Here is a 27,964-nt window from a genome sequence, read left to right on the forward strand (position 1 = left end):
AAATTACCCATTTCCATGTAGTCCAGAGAGTTGGGGCAACCCAGCTATTATGTAGCACTACACTGGGTTGAATTTGACAACCAAGAGTCAACTCTCAATGACCTGGGGGTGTGTGTGTAGTGCAAAACCGTCACAGGGGGCTATTAATCTTCCGGGGAATAAAACAAGGACATACTACCTGCTTCCTGTGGTCGTAACTTAAAGGATCTTTCTCGTTTCCCCTCCAAAAGAAGAAAGAGTTTGGAAAGCAACACAAATAAATGAGAGAACGTAAGAAAACTGTGGAAAGTAAAATAAAAGTATCAATAAAACAAATAGATAAATCCAAAGAAATTTATTGGGGTTGACGGAAACGCATACAAAAAAAAAGAAGAATGAAAATGAAAATGGAGGCCCGTCACCATCACCCTTTCAGTGTGCAACACAAAAGAACCCACTGCCAGCTGGCTTCCCTGCCTAGCTAGTTCATGAGAACCTCCATCTGCACTAGCCGAGCGTTGGTGTCCCCTGACGTTCTGTAGGGGATCATCCCGGCGAACGTGATGAGTGCCCGAGCTTGAGATCGGAGTTGCTAAAGGGGTATCAAAAGAAGAAGAAAAATTAGCCAGGTCTGGAGAGAGAAAGACAGCTTGGGATAGGCTAAATTAGAAAAGCACAAAAATCTCATCTTGTGGGAGAAAGAGTGGCAGAACCTGGGGGAGGAGTCAAACGAGGAATCAGCCTAGAATCCCTACATAGCCATGAGTGACTTAAGCCCAACCGCCCTCGAATTCCATTGACCCCAAGCAGGTGTTAACTGTTAGTTGAGAATATTCCTGTGCATAGGCATGAGTACCAATAAACCAGTTTAACCGGACATTCACCTGACTCGTCTGTATTTTAACATCCAACAGGGCTCACATGACAATGGATTTGTTCGAACCTTGTTCCCTTGTGGCTATTTAGTGCTACCGGGACATGCGCTTACGTTTATGCCTTTCTGTCTCTAGAAAATATTTTTCCCCACTAAGTTTTATTCATCCCTCCCTTTTGCTAAAAGCACGCTAGAAAAATAGGGTGCTTTCTCCCTATCTTTGCTGAGATGTTCATCTGCAAAACACATTCAAACAAACCTGCCAGAACACGAGTGCTTTCATCAGGAACACTAAATGATTAATTCAAACTCTAGTAGATTGTTTCATCTAAGATTATAAGATCACTCCTAACTTACACCAATGGCAAGTGCTCAGACTGGTTTGGCTTGTGTCCTTCAGCTTATGTCCCCCAGTTCCAGTAAAGTTCCCTGATAGTCCACAGAATGGCATCCCCTACAGCCGTGGTGGTGAACCTATGGCTCGCGTGCCACAGGTGGCACGCAGAGCCCTCTCTGTGGGCACGTGCACCATTGCCCCAGTCCTAGGCCTTCAGCTGGGTTTTATAAAACCTTTTCGATTTAGGCCTCTGCCGTGTGCAAAAAAAAAAAGTTCAATCAATCAATTTCAATGTCTCGCAGGAAAAAAAAAAGATCTCGCAAAGTTGGAATTGATTGAACTTTTTAGTCCCACCCAGTCTGCCGTTACCACCGCAGCCACGCCCACGCAATGGGCCACGCCCACCCAATTGGCCATACTGACCCAATTGGCCACACCCACCCAATGGGCTACGCCCACCCAATTGGCCATATACTGACCCAATTGGCCACACCCAACCAATGGGCCACGCCCACCTGGCACCCGACGATACATAAGTGGGTTTTGGGTTGCAGTTTGGGTGCTTGGTCTCTAAAAGGTTCGCCATCACTGCCCTACAGCGATGCTGAAACTGCTGGCCCCATCCTGGTCTCCTTACATCTTTCCAATCTAAGATCTTGCGGTTCAGATTCAAGCCCAGATGGCAGAAGCGCCTGGATGAAATCAGTGCTGAGTTTCTTTTAATTCCCTTCCGCCTTCTCTGTCCCTTTCTCCTCTTTCCTTCTTTTCAGGTGTTGGTTAAGAACCTGTCCTACAAAATGAAGAACAAACGTTCTCCCTGTGTCTCCAACCTTTCCCTTGCCTTAATTTTAACCACAGTGAAGCTAAAATACTTTTCACAGTAAGGAGATTCCTTTAGGCACATGTTCCCTGGTGACCTGAAACATCTCAACTGCATTCAAGTGAAGGTGGCCGGGTTTTATATATATATATATAATATATATATAATCTTATTTCCTGTTTCAGCCTAACCCAAGGCCATCCACAGACAGTAGTCACAGCAGTGACAGCTCATATTTGTGTACATTTTTTTGGACTGCTAACCAAGAATTAAAGGGAGACTGATATGCATTTCAAACTTATTTGTTCTCATCAGTCAGCCATACCCTTCTGAGATTCGAACCTGGGCCGATCGCACCTTAGGCAATATGAGCTGTCACTGCTGTGACTACTGCCTGTGGATGGCCTTGGGTTAGGCTGAAACAGGAAATAAGATTTGTCCCATGTTTGGGGCCTAGCAAGGTATTCCAAATAGTTAACAAACACTTAACACATATCTCCCTTGCTTCTCAGCTAACAAAGCGAGAAAGAGCCAGTGGCCTAAAGGTTAGAACAATTGCCTAAGGTGCAATCGGCCCAGGTTCGAATCTCAGAAGGGTATGGCTGACTGATGAGAACAAATAAGTTTGAAATGCATATCAGTCTCCCTTTAATTCTTGGTTAGCAATCCAAAAAAATTTACTTACACACACACACACACACACACACACACACACACACACACACACACACATAAATACTGAATATAAAGGGAGGACTTAGGCCTGTTTCCTGTCTGTCTATGAAGGTTCTCAGTCATTCAGGACAGGATTGCCCCAAAGGTACTTTTTCAAGAGGCAACTGGACTTCTTCCTTTTTTTCCCCTGAAGATGTTTCACTTCTCATTCAAGAAGCTTCTTTAGTCAGAAAATCCAGCTGCCTTTGGAAAAAGCACCTTTGGAATAGTCCCCGTGTGGTCTGCGTGTACACACATGCATTAAAATGCACGCAACAAGAAATATTCAAAGCACGCCTCTCCCATTGACAAAAATCTATCCACGGGGCTCCAAATGTCTCCCCGGATTTTATTTTTTCGGACAGCCTTGGGCAATTTTTTCTTGGCCTCGATCTCTTTGGCAGAAGTTTCTCTAATTGCTTAATTTCAAAAGTCAGCTTCGTACAGCAGTGAAAAGTAGACCTTTATGGTCACTACTGTGAACACAAGCCGGTCACCGCTCAGCTCCTTGTCTGCTAAGGAGGAAAGAAAAAAAACTTACCGAATCTCGGTCCTCAATGACCCGGGTGGGCCTAGCAGGCGTGGCTGGGCTGGCACACTTCAACCTCTTATACTGGGTAAACAAGATATTCATTGTGGCCAGCAGCACTTCTGACAAACTGTGCCTGATCTAAGAAAAGTAAGAGGGGAAGAAAAGACAAGTAGAATGAAGGAAGGAAAAAAAAGGAGAGCTGAAGGCCATACTGGTTGATCCTAGAGATTACTGAGTGGACCTCAGATTGTTCTCCAGGTTTTCGTTGGTGGCAACTACCATATTTTTCGGACCATAAGACGCACCGGACCATAAGACGCACCCAGTTTTTAGAGCAGGAAAACAAGAAAAAAAATTCTTTCTCCTTCTCTCTCTCCCTCTTTCTCTCTCTCTCTCTTTCTCTCCCTCCTTCTCCCATTGTCCCTTCCTTCCTTCCTTCCTTCTTTCCTTCCTTCCTTCCCTCCCTCCCTCCTTCCTACCTTCCTTCCTTCCACCTCTTATCCCTCCCCTTCCTTCCTTCCTCCCTCCCTCCCTCCCTCCTCCCTTCCTTCCTTCCACCTCTTATCCCTCCCCTTCCTTCCTTCCTTCCCTCCCTCCCTCCCTCTTTGTCCTTCCCTCTCTGCATTAGAGCAGTACCCACGGAGGCGGCCCTGCAGCCCGGCTTTCTCTTGCAGAAAGCAAGCTGAAACGGAGCGAGGGAGATTGCCAGAAATGCGAATCGGCCGATCTCGCGCTCCTGCAAACTCCCTCGCTCGGTTTCAGCTTCCCTTGCGACAAGAGAAAGCAGGCTGAAACGAGGCAGATTGCAGCAGCGCGAGATCAGCCGATTCGCATTCCTGGCAATCTCCCTCACTCCGTTTCAGCCTGCTTTCTCTTGTCGCAAGGGAAGCTGAAACCGAGCGAGGGAGAGTGCAGGAGTGTGAGATCGGCGTTTCTCAGCACGTGCCGATTCGTGCTCCACTTGCAGAGGTTGGGGCTGGCCATACGGATCACCTTCGGACCATAAGACGCACCCTCGTTTTCCCCCCCACTTTTGGGGAAAAAAAGTGCGTCTTATGGTCCGAAAAATACGGTACTCCAGGAATGGGGGCGGGGGGGGAATTCATATGTGGGAGATTCTGAGTTATAGTTTATGACAGGGGGTCAACCTGTGGGCTTCGTATGGCCTGCTGAACTTTTGAGATCACGCCAATTCTGGCCTCCTACTTCCATTCACCCCTTAACAAACCAAGTTCTCACAAAGGCGCAGTGTTGCAATTTTCTGGGCCAATTTTAAATCTGTTACCAGGCTTTAAGAACGGGAACAGAAGCAGTATGCATTCATTCGCTTCCAACCCCCCCACCCCAAAGTGAAAGAGAATAAAAGATGAAAAATTCCAACAAATTGTCCTCCAATGAGATCTCCAGCTTACCAGTAGGGCAGGGGGGTCTTCAAACGTGGCCCTTTTATGACTTGTGGACTTCAACTCCCAGAATTCCTCAACCAGGCACGTGTGCCTGGCTGAGGAATTCTGGGAGTTGAAGTCCACACAAGTCATAAAAGGGCCAAGTTTGAAGAACCCTGATTTAAGGTATCAAACATCTTGTGCACAACTTGAAAACTCATCTCCAAAATCAACTTGAAGAAAAGACGCTTTCAAGTTTACAAGTTGTGCACAAGACGTTTGATACCTTAAATCAGGGTGCCTGGCTGAAGAATTCTGGGAGTTGAAGTCCACAAGTCATAAAAGGGCCAAGTTTGAAGACCCCTGCAGTAGGGCCTCTGCAGCCTTCTAACAGTTTGAGAGGTTGATTGGAGACCCCACAGACTCCCCAAATATTTTAGTGTGCAGTTTTTACCCCTAAGTAGCTTTCTTGTCCCAAACTGCCCTTTTCAGACAATATGACGGTGGTGAACTGCATGACCCTGAGCACAGCAGAGTGCAAACTCAAAATTCAAAATGTTTTTGAGTTCAAAATGCTCCTCAGGAACTGCTCTTCCAATTCTAACAGAAGTGTTGTGAGGCGGATGTTGTTCATTTATTGATATTTAAAATCTGCCTATTCCAAACCACTTTCGGCCTAGGGCAGTGATGGCGAACCTTTTAGAGACCGAGTGCCCAAACTGCAACCCAAAACCCACTTATGTATCGTCGGGTGCCGGTCGGGCATGGTCCATTGGGTGGGCGTGGCCCATTGGGTGGGCGTGGCTGCAGTGGTAACGGCAGACTGGGTGGGACTAAAAAGTTCAATCAATCAATTCCAACTTTGCGAGATCTTTTTTTTCCCCGCGAGAAGATTGAACTTTTTTTTTTGTATACGGTGGCAGAAAGCGAAAAGGTTTTATAAAACCCAGCTGAAGGCCTACTAGGACTGGGGCGATGGCGCCCGTGCCCACAGAGAGGGCTCTGCGTGCCACCTGTGGCATGCGTGCCATAGGTTCGCCACCACGGGCCTAGGATATGTCTGGAATTGCGATGGGACATTGCTGGTATGATCAGAACAAACCTATTTGAAGTCTGGCGTGTTTCAGATTCAAAGTCTTTTTTTTGGGGGGGGGGGAAGGGGGGGGCAGGCTGTTAAGTACCAAAGCCAGGCAGTAGCAGCGGTAGTAGTAGACCTAAAGACTTGGCTCTTTGAGCTCTCTGACCCAGGCTGAGAATTTTAACTGGGTTTTATTTTCAGGGATAATTTAATCTTTTAATTGTCTTTTAACTTGTATTTTGTATTGGTATGATTTTAAAATGCCCTGTAAACCGCCCTGAGTCCTCCGGGAAAGGGCGGTATATAAATCTAATAAAATAAAAATAAATAAATAAATAATTCCCCACAGTCCAAGAAGCCTGATGTTATGCCTGATTTAGACAGCGAAAGGAAAAGGACAGAAATTGCTCCTTGCTTACTTCATCGCTGAAATGCCTGAAGGCTGTGACTCGCTCTTCCATGTACTCTTGACTCAGTGGAACTAATTTTAGCTGTTCGATGATCTGCAGTGAAAGATGCATAGATAAGGTACAGTCAATACACACGGAAAGAACGGGAAAGAACGAGACGTTGCTGGTACATCTGCGTCTCCATCGGCCTCCATTTACTTGTTTCACTTCTACGCTGCCCACCTTGCCTAGGGAGTTATCTCTAGGCGGCTGACAACCAATAAAAGCAACAAGACAAGATGTTTTAGAGACAGAGTAACATTTCTATTACTCAGTAACTGCGGATCCGGTTTAAGTTTAAAACAAGGACCGTTACCCCAGGAGGTTTCTTAGATCCACCTGCCGCTTCTCCAGTTTACGGTTGCTAGGACTGGTCTCGCAGGATGACGTGACTTGAGCCCGTCGGTTTTAACGACAACTGGAATCAGCAGGAATTGGAAATTGGGAAAAATCTGCTGTAAACACGTCTCTCTCCAGACTGCAAACTGTTGCTCTCCGAGATGTTGACTGGCTCTTGGCCAGAGCAGGAATGGGGCAATATGCAATCCCCTTCCCTGTAGCCTCGGTACCTCCAAATCATGCCAACAGGAATGTACAAAACTTTCATGCAATATAGCATTGTTAGAGAGAGGAAAAGCCCCTGCATTGCAAACATAACTTGCTCCGTGTGTGTGTGTGTGCGCGCACACACACACATATATCTATATATATATGAATCCTATGCAATTTCCCCCCCATTATTTTTCCTGAGCTTTCCATTCACCTGACTTCCCCTCTCCAATAGGTAAAGGTTCCCCCGCAAATGCGTGCTAGTCGTTTCTGACTCTAGGGGCCGGTGCTCATCTCCGTTTCAAAGCCGAAGAGCCAGCGCTTGTCCGAGGACGTCTCCGTGGTCATGTGGCCGGCATGACTAGACGCCAAAGGCGCACGGAACGCTGTTACTTTCCCACCGTAGTGGTCCCAATTTTTCTACTTGCATTTTTACGTGCTTTCGGACTGCTAGGTTGGCAGAAGCTGGGACGAGTAACAGGCACTCACCCTGTTACGCAGCACTCGGGATTCGACCCGCCAAACTGCCGATCTTCTGATTGACAAGCTCAGCGTCCTAACCCACTGAGCCACCACATCCAATCTGTAGCTTAGTTTAAAAACTGAGAAACAACTAGGCAAAAATCGGGACAACCCTGTCCATTATAAACTCTGATTAAAGCTAAATATATATATATCCTGCACAAATCAAGAATCTTAACATTTACGGCTAAAGTAAAAACAAATTGCGCAGAGGAATAGTCGTAATTCTGCCAGCAGCCAACCACCACCGGTGCCCCAGTGTCCCTTAAGGCCATTTTATTGTTAATTCAGCCACTTTTCATGGGCTGCTTCAGTTGAGATCAAGACGACAAGAGTTAACAAGCGGCCACTTTCTCCAGTGTAAAATTCAGTGTAAAAGTCCCTACGTGGAGGCAGACTCAAAACCAACTAAAAGTCGAACGGTTTTAGAGAAAAAGGTGAGGGAGGCTTACGTCAAAGGCCCTATCAATATGGCCAGCGTGATACTCATCAAAAAACGTGATCAGGTCTAACAGAAGATAGAAGGTTGAGTCCACTGCCTTCTTGGAACTTATTCCTTGAGCTTTATATCTGCAACAAATTGAAAGAGCCAATTAAAGCTTTGGGAAGGTTTCACGACTTGCTATTTATTTATTTTTTATCCCGCCTTTTATTATTTCTACCCACAAGCCAAGGTGGAGAACATATTCAACACATCTTCCTCTTTCCATTTTCCCCACAACAACAGCAACAACCCTGTGAGGTGGGTTGGGCTGAGAAAGAGGGCCCGGCCGGAAGTCACCCAGCTGGCTTTCATGGCTAAGGTGGGATTAGAACTCAGGGTCTCCCACTTTCTAGACTGGTGCCTGAACCACTAGACCAAACTGCCTCTCGCGTTCTCAGGCAATTCAGCAGTTAAGAAAAGAGGCAAGGTTTCAGGCAGAAATAGTCCTCAACGTACGACCACAGTCGGCACAAGAGTTTCTGTCACTAAGCAAGGTGATTGCTAAGTCAATTGCGCCTGATGTTACCATTCTTTGCCGCAGGCAAGTGAATAACCATAACAATTAAACGAATCAAATGGTCACTAAACTAATCTGGACTTCGCTTGTGGGAAGCCATCTGGGAAGGTCACAGAAGATGATCACGTGACCCGGGGGGGGGCTGCAACTGTGGGGAATACATGCCAGTTGCCAAGCGCCCAAACTTTGACCACGTGACCCTGGGGGAGGCTGCGACGTTTGTGTGAAAAACAGTCACAAGTCACTTGGGTGCAGTGAGGTTGTGATTGCCCAATGGTCACTAAACAAATTGTTGTAAGTCGAGGACTGCCTCTATGCCGATTACATCTCTTCCCCAAATATCAATTGTTTGTATGTCCTCCGTTTGTTCCCATGGAAGGACTGACCCACCAGATGACAACTTGAGGGCAGCAAGGACAGGGAAAACTCACAACCTGGGTAGAATGCATTACTGCACTGTGTAGAATGCATGCTGTAGGCTACTTCTGCTGATTCCTGGCTGCCAGCGGTTTGGCAATTCGATGCTGACACGACCAAGGTTGACTCAGCCTTCCCTCCTTCTGAGGTCGGTAAAACAAGGACCCAGATTGTTGGGAGGCAAAAGGCTATGTAAACCGCTTAGAGAGGGCTGTAAAGCACTGTGAAGCGGTATATAAGTCTAAGTGCTGTTGCTGTTCCTTCCTTCCTTCCTTCCTTCCTTCCTTCCTTCCTTCCTTCCTTCCTTCTTTCTTCCCTCCCTCCTTCCTTCCTTCCTCCCTCTCTCCTTCCTTCCTTCCTTCCTTCCTTGGTGGTGGTAAAACAAGGACCCAGATTGTTGGGGGGCAAAAGGCTATGTAAACCGCTTAGAGAGGGCTGTAAAGCACTGTGAAGCGGTATATAAGTCTAAGTGCTGGTGCTGTTCCTTCCTTCCTTCCTTCCTTCCTTCCTTCCTTCCTTCCTTCCTTCTTTCTTCCTTCCTCCCTCTCTCCTTCCTTCCTTCCTTCCTTGGTGGTGGTAAAACAGGGACCCAGATTGTTGGGGGGCAAAAGGCTATGTAAACCGGTTAGAGAGGGCTGTAAAGCACTGTGAAGCGGTATATAAGTCTAAGTGTTGTTGCTGTTCGTTCGTTCGTTCGTTCGTTCGTTCGTTCGTTCGTTCGTTCGTTCGTTCCTTCCTTCCTTCCTTCCTTCCTTCCTTGGTGGTGCAGTGGTTAGAATGCAGTATTGCAGGCTGACTCTACCCACTGCCATGAGTTCAATCCTGACCGGCTCAACATGGACTCAGCCTTCCATCCTTCCAAGATCGGTCAGATGACGACCCAGATTGTTGGGGGGGAGGGGGGGCCAAAAGGCTGACTCTGTAAACCGCTTAGAGAGGGCTGTAAAGCACCACTGTGAAGCGGTATATAAGTCTGAGTGCTATTGCTTTCTAGAGATTCTCTATAGGTCCACAGACAAAAGGAGGAGATCCAGCCCTAAAAAGCAGCAGCAGCAGCAGCAGACATGCTATTCTAGCTCAGTGCGCGGCCTCTGAATGCATAATCCCAGGCTTCTCCCCAGGCTTCGATGGAGAAGGTCAAAGGAACCTGGTTATTCTGGCCTGGGCAGGAATTCCCAAGCCCCCCTGCCCCAGGCCAGTCTCTCACCTCTCCGCAATGGCATGTGCCATGTTCTTCAGCCTTTCCTTGTTCGACTGGGGAGCGCTGACCTGAGACACCACAGGGCTGAGCAACTTGTTCATCAGCTCAAGGACTTTGTCGGGGTTCTGAGGAAAGCACAGAACAGAGAAAGGAGGCACGGCAGACCTTAAAAGTCAGAAAGTTTACAAACCACGCAAGGCAATATCCAACACACCTTTCATGCTCCACTTACCTTGGCAAGGTCGTAAAGTTTGGCAGCTTCTTCAAACAATCCTTTGCTTTCGGCCACTGAGGCCACTTTATTAATAATCGGTTTGGTGTCTCGGGTAAACTTGTCAATAACTCCAGGCTAGTGAAAGACGACAATTTTTTTTAAAAAAAGTGAGATAAAATAAAAAGGTGAGAGAAAACCGAATAGTGTCGTTCCCCAGCCCAAGAGTGAGATAGAACAATCCAGCCGGTTCTTTATTAACTCACACCGTGTAGACCAGGGGTAGGCAACCTCGGCTCTTTTATGACTCATGGACTTCAACTCCCAGAATTCCTGAGCCAGCATAGGGAACTATGGCACCTTCATGACTTGTGGACTTCAACTCCCAGAATTCCTGAGTCAGCATGGCTCAGCTTGGAAACCTCTTCCTTTCCCCTCAGCGTGGCTGGCTCAGGAATTCTGGGAGTTGAAGTCCACGAGTCATAAAAGAGCCGAGGTTGCCTACCCCTGGTGTAGACAGACTCTTGCCAGACTAAACCTTTACTACTCTCACCTTAACCGATAAACCTTGGGAGATTCCAGGGTGTGACTTTCCATACTCTCTTCCTCTGTCTCTTGATCCAGTTCTGGGCTTTGCTGCCTCTTGTCTGCCCCCCCCCAAATGTGCTTCCTCTTTCCTGGGAAAGTACAACTTCACTGTAGTCCAGGGGTCCCCAACCCACAGACTGAGGCCTGGGACTGCTCCATGAGGACTCATAGGATCCAAGCAGCACACAAAACACACACACCCCGCCCCAGGGCCATGGAAACAGTCCCTGGAGCCCCAAAGTTTTGGGGCTACTGCTGTAGTCCCTCACACCGCCCGCCCCATAGACACATTCCATCACAACAGTGACCAATTCCTAAACCAGTTTGTCAATTAGAAAAAAATCTCTAGGACGTTGGTGATTCGGCTGCACCTAATTTTTGTTGGAATTCTTTCATCTCTTATTTATAGATTGTACACACAGCTAGATATGACTGCAATTAAGATATGCCAATATGGTAAGTCAATGACTGTGAGCTATCCAATCAAAATTACGGAGCAAGGGTAAAATCAAAGCGTGACTCTCTGATTAACAGTCTCCGGGTTCCACAAATAATAGATAACATTGAAATGAAATGAAATGAAATGAAATGATTTTCTGATGAAAGGTTTCAGGTAGGAAGCCTAATTTCAGCACACTAAAAAGCAGAGATATCACCCTGTCAGCACAAGTGCGTATAGTCAAGGCGATGGTCTTCCCAGTTGCAATGTATGGCAGTGAAAGTTGGACCATAAGAAAGGCTGAGCGCCAAAGAATTGAAGCCTTTGAACTATGGTGCTGGAGAAGACTCCTGCGAGTCCCTTGGACTGCAAGGCGATCAAACCGGTCAGTCCTAGAGGAGATCAACCCTGACTGCTCTTTAGAAGGCCAGATCCTGAAGCTAAAACTCAAATACTTTGGCCACCTAATGAGAAGGAAGGACTCACTGGAGAAGAGCCTAATGCTGGGAAAGGTTGAGGGCAAGAGAAGAAGGGGACGACAGAGAATGAGGTGGCTGGATGGAGTCACTGAAGCAGTAGGCGTGAGCTTAAATGGACTCCAGCAGATGGTAGAGGACAGGAAGGCCTGGAGGAACGTTGTCCATAGGGTCGCGATGGGTCGGACACGACTTCGCAATTAACAACAACAACAATGAACGCATTTCCCATTATGAAAGGTGTAAAGTTGAATAATGCATCTGCGTATTGCAAAAATAAAAAAAAAAGCCCATTATATATTTTAAAATGTCTGTTTCTTCTTGCTGCTGCAGAGTTGATAAAACTCTGAGCTTTTCACTGATTCATTTGGATGCTGGCTTTGCTTAAATAGCTTTCCAAAAAAAAAGATATTCCAAGCTAGTGATATTCATGGTGAGCCAAAACATGCCAAAACATCTCAACGCTTTTGTCTCACAAAAGAGACTCCTGGTTACCAGCAACGTATGTGAGAACATCTGTTAAATTAGCCTCAGTGGAGATGACAGAGAGGCTTTTATCAGCACTTATTCTTTTCCATATTTCTCCATTGCTCTGAAATCTTCCAGAGCTGCCTGAGATGAGAAAAAAAAATCAACCTGGACAATGTCTGAATGAAAAGGGGTGGGGTGGGGAAAAACAGGTGATTACACACTGAAGGACATTCACACGTACACTTGGTCTTAAGTGCAAGGCTTCAGCCATGAAGATGTCTCAGAAATAGTCTTCATCAGAAACTACAAAAGAATATCATCAGAACTGGCAGGAAGAAAAAAAAAGGTGTGTGTGTGTGTGTGTGTGTGTGACATAAGTGGCTACACTGCCACCAGCTGGATGTCTTCATGGACCACTTCCACCAAGTTCCAAAAAGAAGCACGAGGTCTCTGCCAGATTTCAGGGTTTGGGGAGAGCATCACTGCAGCAGTCTAGTGCTCCCCCATTATTTTCTCATTCAAACTCCTGATTTTTTTTCTTTTTCTTTTTGAACAACGGGCTTGGGTTCAAAAAGTCCACTTCCTTGGCCATCTCATCTGCATAGAACACCATTTCCTATCCAAAGAAGTTCTACTAGGGCAGGGGTCTTCAAACCTGGCCCTTTTATGACTTGTGGACTTCAACTCCCAGAATTCCTCAGCCAGGCAGAGGAATTCTGGGAGTTGAAGTCCACAAGTCATAAAAGGGCCAGGTTTGAAGACCCCTGTACTAGGGGAAATTCTAGCAGGACCCTACAAGCACCCGTAACTTAAATAAGAAAGCTTATGGGTTTCCCTTCAGATTAATTACAGGTAGTGCTCAACTTACAACCACTTGTTTAGTGACCATTCAAAGTTACAACAGCACAGAAAAAAAAGTGATGTATCACTGTCTTTCACGCATATGACCCCTGCAGCACACACACACACGCACACACACACACACACACACACACACACACACACACACACCCCTAGGGTCACATGATAAAAAGCCAGATGCTTAGCAACTGACTTGTATTTATGATAGCTGTAGTGTCCCGGTGTCGTGTGATCACGTTTTGTAGCCTTCCGACAAGCGAAGTCAAGGGGGAAGCCACAAGCACTTAACCACCGTGTTGCTGACTTAACAACTGCAGTGATTCAGTGTGGCAAGAAAGGTTATAAAGGGGGGGGGAACTCACTTAACAAATGTCTCGCTCAACTGTAGTTGTAATTTGAGGACTACCTGTATGGGATTCAGCTCAAAGCCTACTGAATCCTAACCTGAACTTCTGTCAAACCCAGAAAAGACACAGCTAATTTCATCTTCCTGTGTCAGGTAGACTGGACCAGAAACACGAACAGCTGATTCTCCTTTACTGTAAAGTTACATCAGCAGAATCTTGCAAGTCTGAAAGTGCAAACCACCCACTGCCTCTTTGACAGCTTGAGAAACTAGGAATTTCTTTTCTCTGCCCATCTTGCAGGCTCTCCTGCCCCCTGCTTTGATCACCCCCTAGGCCACATCATTACCCCACCCCTGACCCCAAGGCCATTCCCGCATACCATTACGTCCTGACCCTTCCAGATCCTCTCTTTCTGCCTTTCCCAGATGACCCAGAACTGTCACTGCAAGAGCTGCATCCTCTTTAACCAGCAATTTAAAAGGCTTGTCAGCATGCAAAACGTGCAGCTGTGCAAGGCTTCGCATCTGGTTCAGAAGAAGAGCTCCAAAGTGCACAGGAACAGGATGGTAGGACTGATCTGCAACTGATTAAAGAGGGAAGGGCAGAACTGTGCCGTGTTCACGTATCGCCGACGCCCAAACTGAAGCCCACAGGTTTAGAGGTTGCGTTGATTCATACGTGGAACGAAACGGGATCGTTTTTGCTCCAAATATGGAATTAGGTGGGTGACTTGAACGACTGCAGTGGTGAAGTGGGAGCAGGACACTCCAAGTAAAAATGCAAAGGGGGTGGGGGGTGGGTGGGGGGAGGAAAGAAGGGCAACATTCTGGGAAGATTTTAGAAGCACAATTTCTTTGCAATGAAGCAGCGTGGAATCAGGAAGACAGATAATAGACAAAGAACATTTCCAACTCTTAAATAGTTCGGTAGATTATGAGGTTTACGAGCTTTTCTTTCTTTTCTTTAAAAAAAGAACCCGGCTTTTAAATTAACAGCAGGAAGTCCACCGCAGGTCCTTTCACTTCTGACATACAATTCAAAAATATTTTGGCCTTATACTCGACGATCAGTTTCATTTTGGCTATTCAAAACAAGAAGAGAAGAGAGAGCTATACAGGCAAGGTTACCTTCCGACTGCCGTCGTTCTCCAGCTTTCCAAGAATCATGTCAAACTATCCGTGCAAGAGAAAACAAAGACAAGAGTTAGGAAAGATATACTGGTACTCCCATGATGAATGATCCAAGATTTTAATGGATACAGGTAGTCCTCAACCTGCTGACCAATTGCTGAGCAACTGTTTGAAGTTACGACAGATCCACCCCAAAAGTGACATATGAAATGGTTCCCAAATTATGGCTGCTGTAGCGCCCGTTGTCGTTTGCCCTTACGAGTGACCACAGGGTCACTGAAGCGGCCACACTCCACCTAGTACAGGGGTCTTCAAACTTGGCCCATTTATGACTTGTGGACTTCAACTCCCAGAATTCCTCAATCAGGAACGCGTGCCTGGCTGAGGAATTCTGGGAGTTGAAGTCCACAAGTCATAAAAGGGCCAGGTTTGAAGACCCCCTGACCTAGTATGACCCATCTCTCAACATGCGTTCTAAATAGATGGGGGAAAAATACATCAAATGCAGCTTTCTGGTTACAACAAAACAGGACGTTGTACCTATTGCACCTTCAAGGAAATAAAAAAGATATTGTAAAGGTAAAGCTTGATTCTGATCATAAATCGAGGACTACCTGTATATGGGGAAACTCTGAAACACATCACATGTTCTTTGAGGAAGCTTCAAGGCTCAGAGTTCTGATTTATTTGGCTCTATCTATCGGAACCATGACAGTTGCATTGATAGGCTCTTAAGGCTAGAATTAATAGCAGCAACGACAAGAAGAATTTGTCTTTTAGACAAGATGAGGTGCCAGGATGGATCTTCCTGAGAAGACTCCTCTAGTAAGGAATATTCTATATTTATTTATAATATAGAATCAAAGTTGAAAACCGCCAACCTCACTCACAGAGCGACTCCAGGTGGTGTGAAAATAAAATATAAAAACTCAACAGAGTCAATTTATAACACCTTACCTAATAAAATATCCAGGACATACTGATTTTTTATGTACAACTACGGCTATCGTAGCTTCTTTGAATGCGGCCAAATTTTGCTACATTGCTTGTAAAATTAGGCAAACTTCAACTGCCCACTCAAAATTCACCACCAGACGCAATATTTTATTCTGTCTGCCTTTTATTTTTGTTTTTTTTACTAGTATTGTTTTTATTGCTTCTGCTTGAGGTTCTATGATCGTGACCGTAATAAAGACTGTTGTTGTAAAACATAAACAAATCGGGGATTTCTGCACCCACTAAGAGATTCTCCATTGCAGAATAAAAGACACTCTTTTGAAAAGCAGGAATTCCAAGCTAAAGGGAGGAAAGGAACGAGATGATCCTTGCTTACCTCTCGGCTTTCAATCACCAGCTCGCTCACACAACGCAGGAACATGTTTTCGCCCTGGCTGTCTTTCTCATTCCTAAAACAAGGATCACAAAAGCGGTCAAAAATACATTTATGATTAGAGAAAATGACTAAAAAACATACAGATTCTAAGCCAGAACTATTTTTGTTGGGAATAATACGAGCAAATTATGAGAAAGACCGCATATACTTAATTTTACATGTATTAACTGCAGCAAGAATTGTATTTGCCCAATACTGGAAAAATAAAAATCTACCAACGGAGGAAAAATTAATTAAGAAAATCTTAAGATTGAGCAGAAATAGACAGATTGACATTAAAGATAAAAGAGAAAGAAGACTCAGCATATTTTAGAACATGGGATAATTTTTTACCAACAGCTAGAAAAACAAGTTAGAGAGAAAGGAATGCGATATGTAACATTGAATATTAGTAAGAAGACAACTACTGATTAATTAACATATCATTTATGATAATTAACTATTATTCATTGTTTTTAAATATATGAACCCAGACAACGTGCTGTTTGCTAAATGTTAAGAATACTATTTATAAAAATCGTAACTCTAATTTATTTACAGCCATGCATTGCAACTGGGAAGACCATAGCCTTGATTATACGCACTTTTGTTGGCAGGGTGATGTCTGCTTTTTAGTGTGCTGTCTAGATTTGCCATGGCTTTCCTCCCCAGGAGCAAGCGTCTTTTAATTTCTTGGCTGCAGTCCCCGTCTGCGGTGCAGATCCTGCTTTGTCATTTGGCTTAAGTAGGGCAAGGAACTAACCTGAGAAAATAGAAGTACTGCAAAGCTTCACGAGGGTCTGTGGACTCAAACTTGCGGGTATATAGCATCAGGAGTCGGACAAAATTCAGGCGCCGGATGGCCGGAGGGTCACCAGCCTCATGGCTCACTGCAATAGAATGAGGCAAATATTACGCAACAACACCATTGTGTCCAAAAAAGAACCATGGGTGTCCAGAAGGGTAAAAGCCACATTTAAAAGCAATCCTCTTCCAGTTCCCAGAGATTCAGAATCGAAAGACTGATATCACCATCATAAGCTACTTGAAATCCTTCCCAAAGACCTTAACGTGACAACTTCCAATGAGAAAAGCTACTGGCAAGACAGTAAGATAAGAAATCTTGATGTTGTGTGGATTTCTATCACCATGTTCTACAATACTGAGATCTTTCTCTCTCTAGATGTCCGTCTAGCTGAACTGCCAATCAAACCATGGTAACATGAATCGCTTCTTTCCAGTTTAAATTCCAGAAGGATGAAGAAAGAGGGATTTAGGAGTTATAGTTTGGGGGGAAAACAGTTCTAAGACATCCGAGGATCCTAGGCAAGCAGTGACTGACTGCAGAACTAAGGGAAGCTCTTTGGAAGCCATTTTAAGTTGGCTAATAAACGTCACGTTGTTTCTTGTTTAAATGTTAGCTGGGTGGTTGTCCTGTACTGTATCTTCTCCATGTTTCACCTAATCCTGGCACTCAGAAAGAGGAGAATAAGAGTTTCTAAACCAGAAAAAAGATTTGATAATGTTAGCAAGAAAGGCAGCTCCTGTAGGCATCTCCCAGACTTATGTTTTAATTAATTTTAAGTATAAAAAAATAAAAAAAAATGAGGTCAGAGAGAAAGAAGGCTGCCAATTCTGCAACATCCTCCCTCCTGAGATTAGGATGGCCCCCACCCTGCTGGTCATTTGGAAGGCTTTGAAGACTTGACTATGGGCCTGTCCCTGAAGTCCCAAAGTTTTGAAGACCATGTTGACACTGACGGATTATATCTCTCGGCTGCTATTTGTATTTAGTATTTTTTTTTTGGTCACACTTGGAATACTGTGTTCAGTTCTGATCACCATTATAGAAAAAAGATTTTGAGATCCTGGAAAGTGTGAGAAGAGCAACAAGGATGATAATGGGTCTGGAGGCTAAATTGTAGGATTTTTTATTTTTTTTATTTTAATTCCATTTATATCCTGCCCTTCTCCGAAGACTCAGGGCGGCTTACAAGCTTAGCAGTAGCCTTCATTCTATGTATATGCCTGCTTATTAGGGCTTTCACACACACACCAGTGGCATTATTACAAAGTCAGCTTAATTGCCCCCAACAATCTGGGTCCTCATTTTACCTACCTCGGAAGGATGGAAGGCTGAGTCAACCTTGAGCCTGGTGGGACTCGAACCTGCACTAATTGCAGGCAGCTGGTGTTACTTAAGGAGGCATTAGCCCACTGCTCCACCAAGGATGAACAGTTGAGCGAGCTACTGTAGGTATGTCTAGCCCAGGGGTCCCCAACCCCTGGTCCATGGATCAGTACCGGGCTGCAACATGCTAGCAAACCGGTCCGCGCAAACAAGCAAAGCCCCATCTGCGAGATGCAGGCAGCACACAAAACCACGCACCCTCCGGTCCGCGGAAAAACCTCTCTCCACAGAACCAGTCCCTGGTGCCCCAAAGGTTGGGGTCCTCTGGTCTAGCCTATGACGAGAAGGATTTGAGGGGACATAACTCTCTTCCAGTACTTGAGAGGTTGTCGCAGAGAAGAGGGGGTTGACTTATTCTCTAAGGCATCAGAAGGCAGGAGAAGAAGTAACGGGTGGAAACTTGCTAAAGAGAGATCCAATCTAGAAGTAAGGAGAAATTTTCACAGTGAGAAGAATTCATCACTGGAATATAGCATGCCTCCCGGAGTGGTGGGTGCTCCAAAACTGGAGGTTTTCAAGAAGAGATTGGACCACCATTTGACCAGAATGGCTAAGGTTTCCTGCCTTGGGCAGGGGTTGGACTAGAAGACCCTCAAGGTCCCTTCTAGCCCTGTGGTTCTATGTTCTATGTTCTTGTATTATGTTTTAACAGTTGGACGATTGCTTGCCACCCAGAGTCACTGGTTTGAGAAGGAAAGCTATACAAATTGAAAGAATGAATGAATGACCACAATCGGGAGACTAACGATAAGATCTAGTTGCATTGGCTGTGAAATCTCAAACTTTCGGCTACTGATAAAATTGGGGATGGGGGTTCTGTTACTTTCAACATTTTAGACTTAAAAAAAAAGCCTTCGAATACCAGACAGGACTTAATTCCTTAAAGGGAGGGAGGGAGGGAGGGAGGGAGGGAAGGAAGGATTTTTAGGATATTTGAGTTGAGCTTTGTGTCTTCTCCCGCCCATGAGAGCAGGACAATAAGCTCATTCTCCTGATGTTCATTTATTTTTCTCGGCTGTTGATCTGGCTGTCTGCTACCATGTGGTGACAGTCACCAGAATTGGTGACTTTGATAACTGCAACAGCTGTTAATGGGATTAGCCAAGAAAACTGAAAACAAAACTTTTGCTGACAGGCAATATACTGTGGTTACCAAGAGGCCACTGTATCATCATTCTTAGGGCTGCTTTCAGCAAGCCCAAGAAAAAGAACAAAATACCTATTTATAATAATAATAATAATAACAACAATAATAACAATAAATAATAACAATAAATTATTATTATTATTATTATTATTATTATTATTATTATTATTATTATTATTATTATTATTATTATTATTATTATTATTTAATTTCTATACCGCCCTTTTCCCAAAGGACTCAGGGCGGTGTACAGGGCAATAAATACAATAAAAATACAGTATACAAAAGTTAAGATAGAATTAAATATTAAAGCCCAATTACAATAAAAATTAATTAAAATTAATATTAAAATACCCCAAACCCATCAGACCAGGCCGGCTTGTTCAAATAAATAAGTTTTTAGGTCACGGCGGAAAGAGCGAAGGTCAGGAGCCATCCGGAGCTCAACCGGTAATTGATTCCAAAGGTCTGGTGCACCCACAGAGAACGCCCTCCCCCTGGGGGTCGCCAGCCGACACTCTCTGACCGGCGGCACTCTGAGGAGGCCCTCTCTGTGGGAGCGCACTGGACGAGGGGCAGTTGATGCCGGCAGCAGGTGCTCCCGTAAGTAATCCGGACCCATGCCATTTAGGGCTTTATAGGTCATTTATGAATTGTTCCCTCGAGTTACTCTGCGGACAGCTACTTTGAAAACCCAGGGTCATGCTTCTTTTAAAAAAAAGAACAAAAACAGAAAGGAAATGCTCATAAGAGAGGGATATCATTGGAAGAGTTATATCATCCCAAATTGTCCGACATTATTTTATCTCTCCAAGAGGTACGGTAAGCCTAATCTTATTAACTTATCAAAATTAGGCCGGGTGAGCTTTCTGGTATTTAGGAAAAACTGAAAGAAAGAAAAAATATGTAGCGAAAACTCAACACGGGGCCAAATGTTGACAGTGCAGTCCCGCGGAATTGTGGGTAGGTATGCAGTATGTCACCCGTCAATTGCTCACCAGTGCAACATAAGATAATGAACTGGCCATTCCACACCCTTCGTGCAACGGTTGTCAGGTCATAACAACTCTTCTTTCAGCCCCGGGAATGCCGGTGGTCCCACTTAAAAGAAAGTTATTCGCCCGTCTAAGTCAGGGTTTCTCAACCTTGCCAACTTGAAGACGAGTGGACTTCAACTCCCAGGATTCCTCAGCCAGAATTCCCCACCCATTCCCCTTGCTGGCTGGGGAATTTTGGGAGTTGAAGTCTACACATCTTCCAGTGGCCAACGTTGAGAAACGCTGGTCTAATTTTTTAAAAGTAACTCTCTTGTTTCGTGCCTCTCCCCATAGGACAGCGTATACGGTTCAGACGGCTTCCCGGCACCATGGCCACCGTCCAACAAAACTTACAGAGTTGTGCAGTCTGCCCAGAAGATTTCAGCAACAGCTTCAGTTCAAAGAGAACCAAGGCCACGTGCACCGCATGGCAACGCAAGCGTTCGGTGCGGAAAAGGAAAGCGATGGCAGCTTCAAATTGGGCCGTCAGGAACAAGACTTGGAAGTAGAGGAACGGTTGCTGGTTCATGGCAAAATGCGATTCGCCTGAAGAAAAGCACAAAGGGAAGAAGGTCTTAAAGCTGATCCTCAAAAATGCAGACGGCACTCGTTTCAAAAAAAAAAAAAAAAGGTCAGAAACCAGAAATAATTATTTTATTGGCACAGGAAGTCCTTGACCTATGACCACAGTTGAGCCCAACATTTTCATCACGAAGCCAGACAACTGTGAAGTGAGTTTTGCCTCATTTTACAACCTTTCTTGCCACGGTGTTTAAGTGAATCACTGCATTTGCTAAGTTGGTAACTTATGGCTGTTAAATGAATCGGGCTTCCCCCGTTGACTTTATTTATTTATTTTATTACATTTATATACCGCCCTTTCCCGAAGGACTCAGGGCGGTTTACAGGGTGATTAAAAAACCAAGATACAAAAGTTAAAAACAAATTTTTAAAAAATTATATTTGTCCCTGCATAAATAAAACCCCAGTTAAAATTAAGAATAATTCTCAGCCTGGGCCGGAGAGCTCGAAGAGCCAGGTCTTCAGGTCCCGGCAGAATGAACGGAGGTCGGGGGCAGTCCTCAGCTCCACTGGCAGCTGGTTCCAAAGGGCAGGCGCCCCCACTGAGAAGGCCCTGTCCCTGGGTGTCGTCCGCCGGCAATCTCTTACCGGCGGCACCCTGAGAAGACCCTCCCGGTGCGAGCGCACTGGACGAAGGGAACTTGATGCCGGCAGCAGGTGTTCCCTCAGATATCCCGGACCCAAGCCATTCAAGGCTTTATAGGTCATCACCAGCACTTTGCTTGTCAGAAGGTTGTAAAAGGGGATCACTAAGACACCCGGGACAGTGCAATCGTCATAAGTATGAGCCAATTGCCAAGCGGCTGAATTTTGATCAAGTGACCCTGGGGATGCTTGCAACGGTCGTTAAGTGTGAAAACTGGTCCACAAGTCACTTTTTTCCTTATTGTCGTAACTTCAAATGGTCACTAAATAGAACTGTTGTAAAACGAGGACTATCTGCATTCTGCTTTTTGAGCCAACTAACAGGAGTTGAAAGAACAACTGCAGAATTTAAGAACTTTAAAGCCCAGGATAAAATTTACAGTCACCCAAGTACCCAAATCCACAATTTACATTTGAATGGAAGAGGCAGATCGATTTCCCCACAGCATAACCTTGGAGAAATGCAAGAGAAGATTCTTTCTGGCATACTAGAAAGTGTGTTTTTTTTAAAAAAAAAATTTGATTTAAAACTTTCACCATTTCCAGAAGCCTGACAGGGCGTCCTAATAGACAGATTTAGCAAGAAAGCTGCAGAAACAGGTGGCAAGGCAGATGGAATCATAAACATTTCTTAAATATTACTGCTAAGATAAGATGATGGTATCAGTCTGGCTTTTTAAGAAAAGTCATAAATTGCTAGTTTCTGAGTCTTTACTATCTACTGAAGCCAAGGCGCTCATACAAGAAGGCTTGCTTTGATATGCCGTGTCAGTTTATTGGACAAATTCACTTTTTAAAAGTCCCAGAACCAGATCTACTCAAGATCTGGGATCACCTTTTTTGCGTAACAGTTTATTATTTTCAGAAATCTCCAGGTGTTGTCCATAGCTGAACTTACCATAATCTTCGAGCAGTTGTTTCTGGAACTGGGACAAAGTCAGCCTGTCTTGCGGTGCGCTGGAACCGCTCTCATCAAAGCACACTTGATTCAGCTAGGAAAAAAGATGGGGGAAAAGAGCTTGTGCAATTATTTCTTTTCCCAGTGGACGCATGCAATACGTTTTCCAAAAGCGGAATGGACCTATGAGAGGATGGAAGCGAGGGAGGAGCTGGCACCCGGGTCTGGCGAAAACTGGGAAGCATGGAAATCGTTGAATAGACTGTGCACAGGTTCAAGATCCAGAGACACCCTGAACAAATGGGGGCTATCTGGGGGCTTCTGCCCTTTGCAATTGTGGTGACAGGCAGAAAACAACACATATGTCTACCCTTTTGTGTCCTGATCCGTGTACACCCATGGCAGCATGACAGAACACGATTTAACTGTGCTGCTCGTTTCAGGCAAGATCCCTTTAACTTTTTTTAATTTTGCATGTTATATTTTAAAGGTTACATCGTGTCGTACGCCTTATTTGAACTGTCATGCTTCTCACCTGAATAAAGAAACTTAACTTTCCAAAAGCCAAGAATCGTAGAAATATAAACCTGGAAGGGACCTTGGAGGTCTTCTACTCCAACCCACCTGCCCAAGGCAGAAGTTCTTATATTATCATGGACAAATGGTTGTCCAATATCTTTTTAAAAAAAAACACAAAAAAACACAAAAACCTCCAGCAATGGAGCACTCACAACTCCGAGAGGCAAGCTATTCCAGGGATTAACTGTTCTTACTGTGAGGAAAATCTTCTTTAGTTCTAGTTTGGGTCTCTCTCTGACCCTCTCCCACCCATTGTTTCTTGTCCTACCTCAGGTGTTTCGGAGAAGAGGTTGACTACCTTTTCTCTCTGACAGCGCCTCAAGTTTTGGAAGACCCCAATCCTTTGGTAAGCTAGATATGCCTAGTTCCATCATACAGTTTTGCCTCTGGACCTCTTTATCAACTTTGTTGCTCTTCTCTGCAAACTTTCTAAGGTCTCAACTTTTTTTTGGGGGGGGGGGTATCATGGTGACCAGAAATGGACACGGCATCCCCAGTGTGTCTTTACTAGCGCAATGCAGGGCAGTACTATCACTTCTCGTGACCTTGATGCCATAACCTCTGTTGATGCAGGTCAGGATTACATTTTTGGCAGCTGCCGCACAGTGCTGGCTCACACTTAATTGTGATTCACCAGGACACCTAGATCCCTCTCACAGGCATGACTGTCCAGCCAGGTACTGCCTATTCTATACCTGTGCATTGATATATATTTTTTTCTGCTTAAGTGCACGGAATGCCCTAAAAGAACTAAAGAGGCAATCCATAGCAACAATGGTCCCAAATATGAAGCCTTAAAGAAATGCCACTAGCCAGCTAAATCTCATATTATGCCTCAGTCAGAAATAAACAGGATAGGTTGAACAAAACATTGTTTTCCAATCTCAGTTTGTAATATTTGAAATAGGAATAGTAAGGCTATCGCTCGCTGAGATGCTGTAGTCTGTTGTAAAAATTATTTTATAGCCAGATACCCAAATAATGGAAAAAGGAGAGAAACTTGCAGTGAAATCAATAGGATAATTAACATTTTCCTCAAGAATAATTTAAAGTCAGCAGGAAATCTTGTAAATATTCACTTGAATATTCATTCTAGAGATGAAGCCACTAAAATAAAATACCTTAACCTTTAAAATTCTATTCCATATCATGGTCCTTGAGCTAATTAGATGAGTCTAATGCAATGTCTGCATTAATGTCCAGCATGCTACATATACTCTTGATGAGCTGTATGGGGCACATCCGGCAATATTTTGGTTATCAGAATATCTCAACCCACACAGATCCATGAAGCAGATCAACTAAATGGATGCTCTCCTACATGTAAACCAGGGTTGGTTCAACCAGGTTTTTCTGATGGATTCGTAAATGGTAAGGCTTATGCAATACACAAAGCCACTAAAATGGTAGTAAATCACAGAAGTGGAGGGAGGGGTAAATCACGTCATATACTAAACCAAAATCAAACCAATAACCTGACGACTTAGAACAATAAAATCCTAATTACTGATAAAAGTAACTAGAATGATTCCAGTCTAACTAAGATATTAAATACTTTCCAGAATTATAACAAACAGAAAGAGAAGACACAGGAAGTTCTGATCCAATATTTAAATGGAAGAGTGACTTCTACTGGATAGCGCTGCACTGGACTAAGTACAGTCCCATGTCTTTATTGTGAGATAACAATAGCTGGGCCATCTTCAGTTGTATTTAAGTTTATATGGGAGTCCCTGCAGATTTTACTCCGCTAGTCGTTGCCAACTGTAGAGGGTGGTGCTCATCCCCCTTTCAAGACCGTTGAGCCAGGGCTGTCCAAAGACATTTTCGTGTTCATGTGGCCAGAATGCTGTCAAATGCTGTTACCTTCCTACCAAAGTGATACCTATTTATCTACTCGCATTTGCATGCTTTTGAACTGCTAGGTTGACAGAAGCTGGGATGAAGATGGGAGCTCACCCCCTCGTGCGGTGCTCGGGACTTGAACCTAAGTTGCCGGCTTTCCAGTCGACAAGCCCAGCATCTTTAACCACTGAGCACCTGTGCCACCCCTTAGGTTTATATGAAGAGGAAGGAAAAAAGGAATACTATCCAAAAAAGATGGCAGCCACAACAATCATTCTGAAGGGAAGCCGATTACCTTCAGCCAAAGATAATCTTCTGTTTTGTCCGCAACTTCGCTGTGGTTATCAGCAATATCACACCGGCCGATGATACAATACACAGCTCTTTTGTAAGGATCAGTGTTGTTTCTCAAAGCCCGTCTGTAGTGGAGGCGAACTTTGTTCTCAGTGGCAGGAGAAAGCCTACAATTTTAAAAAGAGAAGTTGAGCCTTGAGCCAAAGTTGGAGGTTTTTTTTTTATCAAATCTTCTACCCTGTGCTGCAAAAGTCATCTTTTGAGCCAAGCAGTTTTCCCGTAAGAAAAATACTATTTTTTTCTTGATGACTTTTTGCTGACTGAACTCTTGTTTCTCGTGGAGTTCACAGTACTTTATATTTCAGAAAGCGTCCTAATAATATAACTTCAGTAATCCAAATAAAGACTTTTGTCAGATGGATTTGAAACAACAGATACAAATTATTTCCCACTAACATAATGTAGGCTTCACACTCGGAAAGAGTGATTAATTTTAAAAATAGATATGTTCCACTTGAAGCAAAAAAAAATTAAGTGCATTTTTCAAATGGCTGCACCTTCTGCGATTCCCAACTGCTTCAGAATCATTAATTTAAGGCAGTGTTTCTCAACCTTGGCCACTTGAAGACGTGTGGACTTTGATTCCCAGAATTCCCCAGCTAGGGAATTCTGGGAGCTGAAGTCCGCACCTCTTCAAGTGGCCAAGATTGAGAAACACCGATTTAAGGCAGGGGTCTTCAGACTTGGCCCTTTTATGAGTTGTGGACTTCACCTCCCAGAATTCCTCAGCCAGTCTGGCTGAGGAATTCTGGGAGTTGAAGTCCACAAGTCATAAAAGGGCCAAGTCTCAAGATCCCTGATTTAAGGTATCAAACGTCTTGCGCACAACTTGAAAACTTGGAAAACTCATCTCCAAAATCAACTTGAAGAAAAGATGGCTTCAAGTTTTCAAGTTGTGCACAAGACGTTTGACATCTTAAATCAGGGTGCCTGGGAGTTTTCTTCAAGTTGATTTTGGAGATGAGCAGAAATGCCCAGCATTTAAAGTTCCAATCAGAATCATGGTTTTCAGTGGAATTATTTCTTCTGCCCCCCTGCTGTCGCCCCCGGACAGTCATATTTTTTCCTGGCTTCTTCTGGCATTACCCAAATACCTTTTGTCTTTGCTGTGCATGTATTCCTGGAACCAAGTTTTGAAATCTCCCAGCTGGTGCTGAGCCAGGTTAACCACTTGCATGGCCGCCATCAAGTCCCCACATCGCATGCAATAGTAAATGATTGCCCAAACTGGGTGACCTTCCACTTCCCCGTCCTAAAACAACAGAAGTAGAAAAACATCCAGACATTTGACTTCTCCTAGGTGGTCCTCGACTTACGACTACAATTGAGACCAAAGTTTAGGCTGCTAAGAGAGACAGCTGTTGAATGAGTTGCATGCTCCATTTTACAACCTTTCTTGCCAAAGGAAGGGAATGACGGCAGTTGTTAAGTTAGTAACACGGTTGTTAAGTGAATCTGGCTTCCCCATTGACTCTGATTGTCAGAAGGGAATTGACACGATCCTGGGACACTGCAACCGTCGTAAATATGAGTCAGTTGCCAAGCATCCGAATTTTGATCATGGGATCACGGGGATGCTGCAACAGTTGTAAGTGTCACAAGTCCCTTTTTTCAGTGTCGTAATTTCAAATAGTTGTAAGTTGAGGACTGCCTGTATTGTAGTGAAGACTTTGAAGTTAGATGATGGGAAACCGGATATCTAAACTGCAAGTGGCAAATACTATCGCCTGAAGGCTTCTCTGTATAAAAAATAAGTCTTGCAGAGACTTAAAAAACAACAACACACGCTTAGTGACATTCAAACCCTGCCTGTCTTCTGGAAAAGGTGCTTTTCTATGTGTTCATATTTTTAGAAATTATATTTGCATATTCATGAATGCAAATTTCATCTGTCAGGAGCCTCCAAAGATGCAGGGAGCCATTTTAGCAAATTTCCCTTTACACTGATGTCTTTGTGCTCCAGACAGTTGGGGAATTCTTCAAAATGGTACAGAAGATGCTACGGTCAGAGGGGAATTGGTGAGCGCTGTTCCTCTCTTCTTTCATTTGTGGAAAGCTTAGCTACAGAACATGCCTTTATGTGAATGAAAGGAACCACCGGAGACCATCCACTATGTTTTCTCGATGCTGTTTTTCCAACACCGAACCAGCAAGCCGAGAAGAATCTTAAAGAGGTTATATCGCAGAAATTTCTACTCAATACAGCAATCTTCCCGGCAGGTGTTTACATTCTGCCAGCGAAGAATAACCCACCACCTTGCCAAGCCATTTACAGAATCCCACCGTCAAACGGATCTCAGTTTTAGGAAAGTTCTTCCAATGCTCAATCAACATCTGGTTCCTGGCAGTTTCTGCTCATTTATTCTAAGATTTTCTCGGAATGTACTCTGTGTGTGTGTGGGGGGGGGAGAATCCTGGTATCTTTTCAGGATAACATGCATTATATATGGGACCTATCAAATGCTCATTTTTTTCCCCTTGTCAGGTTAAATATACCAGGCTGCTTTTCTTTATTCTCATAGTAAAGGTAAAGGTAAAGGTTCCCCCGCACATGCGTGCTAGTCGTTTCCGACTCTAGGGGCCGGTGCTCATCTCCGTTTCAAAGCCGAAGAGCCAGCGCTTGTCCAAGGACGTCTCCGTGGTCATGTGGCCGGCATGACTAGACGCCAAAGGCGCATGGAACGCTGTTACCTTCCCACCGTAGTGGTCCCTATTTTTCTACTTGCATATTTACGTGCTTTCGAACTGCTAGGTTGGCAGAAGCTGGGACGAGTAACAGGCGCTCACTCTGTTACGCGGCACTCGGGATTCAACCCGCCAAACTGCCGGCCTTCTGATCGACAAGCTCAGCGTCCTAACCCACTGAGCCACCGCGTCCCTCTTATTCTCATAGGTGTTTTTAAAATATGGCATTCAGACCAGGAAATGCTATT

The 27,964-nt window shown here is 44.5% G+C and overlaps 1 protein-coding gene across 1 annotated transcript in view; it reads right to left on the bottom strand.

Moving 5' to 3' along the window:
- Positions 1 to 319: 319 nt before the first annotated feature.
- NUP93 (nucleoporin 93) overlaps positions 320 to 27,964 on the bottom strand; it is a 135,151-nt gene continuing 107,506 nt past the window's right edge. Inside the window, exons 10-22 of the mRNA XM_081335924.1 lie at positions 26,126 to 26,283; positions 24,973 to 25,138; positions 22,254 to 22,347; positions 20,483 to 20,674; positions 16,517 to 16,643; positions 15,715 to 15,787; positions 14,379 to 14,423; positions 10,091 to 10,207; positions 9,865 to 9,983; positions 7,692 to 7,809; positions 6,139 to 6,222; positions 3,266 to 3,394; positions 320 to 571 (exon numbers count right to left, since the gene is read on the bottom strand). Of these exons, the coding sequence (XP_081192050.1) occupies positions 461 to 571; positions 3,266 to 3,394; positions 6,139 to 6,222; positions 7,692 to 7,809; positions 9,865 to 9,983; positions 10,091 to 10,207; positions 14,379 to 14,423; positions 15,715 to 15,787; positions 16,517 to 16,643; positions 20,483 to 20,674; positions 22,254 to 22,347; positions 24,973 to 25,138; positions 26,126 to 26,283 (1,533 nt within the window). The 3' untranslated portion in view covers positions 320 to 460. The remainder of the gene's footprint in view (positions 572 to 3,265; positions 3,395 to 6,138; positions 6,223 to 7,691; positions 7,810 to 9,864; positions 9,984 to 10,090; positions 10,208 to 14,378; positions 14,424 to 15,714; positions 15,788 to 16,516; positions 16,644 to 20,482; positions 20,675 to 22,253; positions 22,348 to 24,972; positions 25,139 to 26,125; positions 26,284 to 27,964) is intronic.

Source organism: Vipera berus (genome assembly GCF_964194415.1).
Source record: "Vipera berus genome assembly, chromosome: 10".
Classification (NCBI taxonomy): Eukaryota; Metazoa; Chordata; class Lepidosauria; order Squamata; family Viperidae; genus Vipera; species Vipera berus.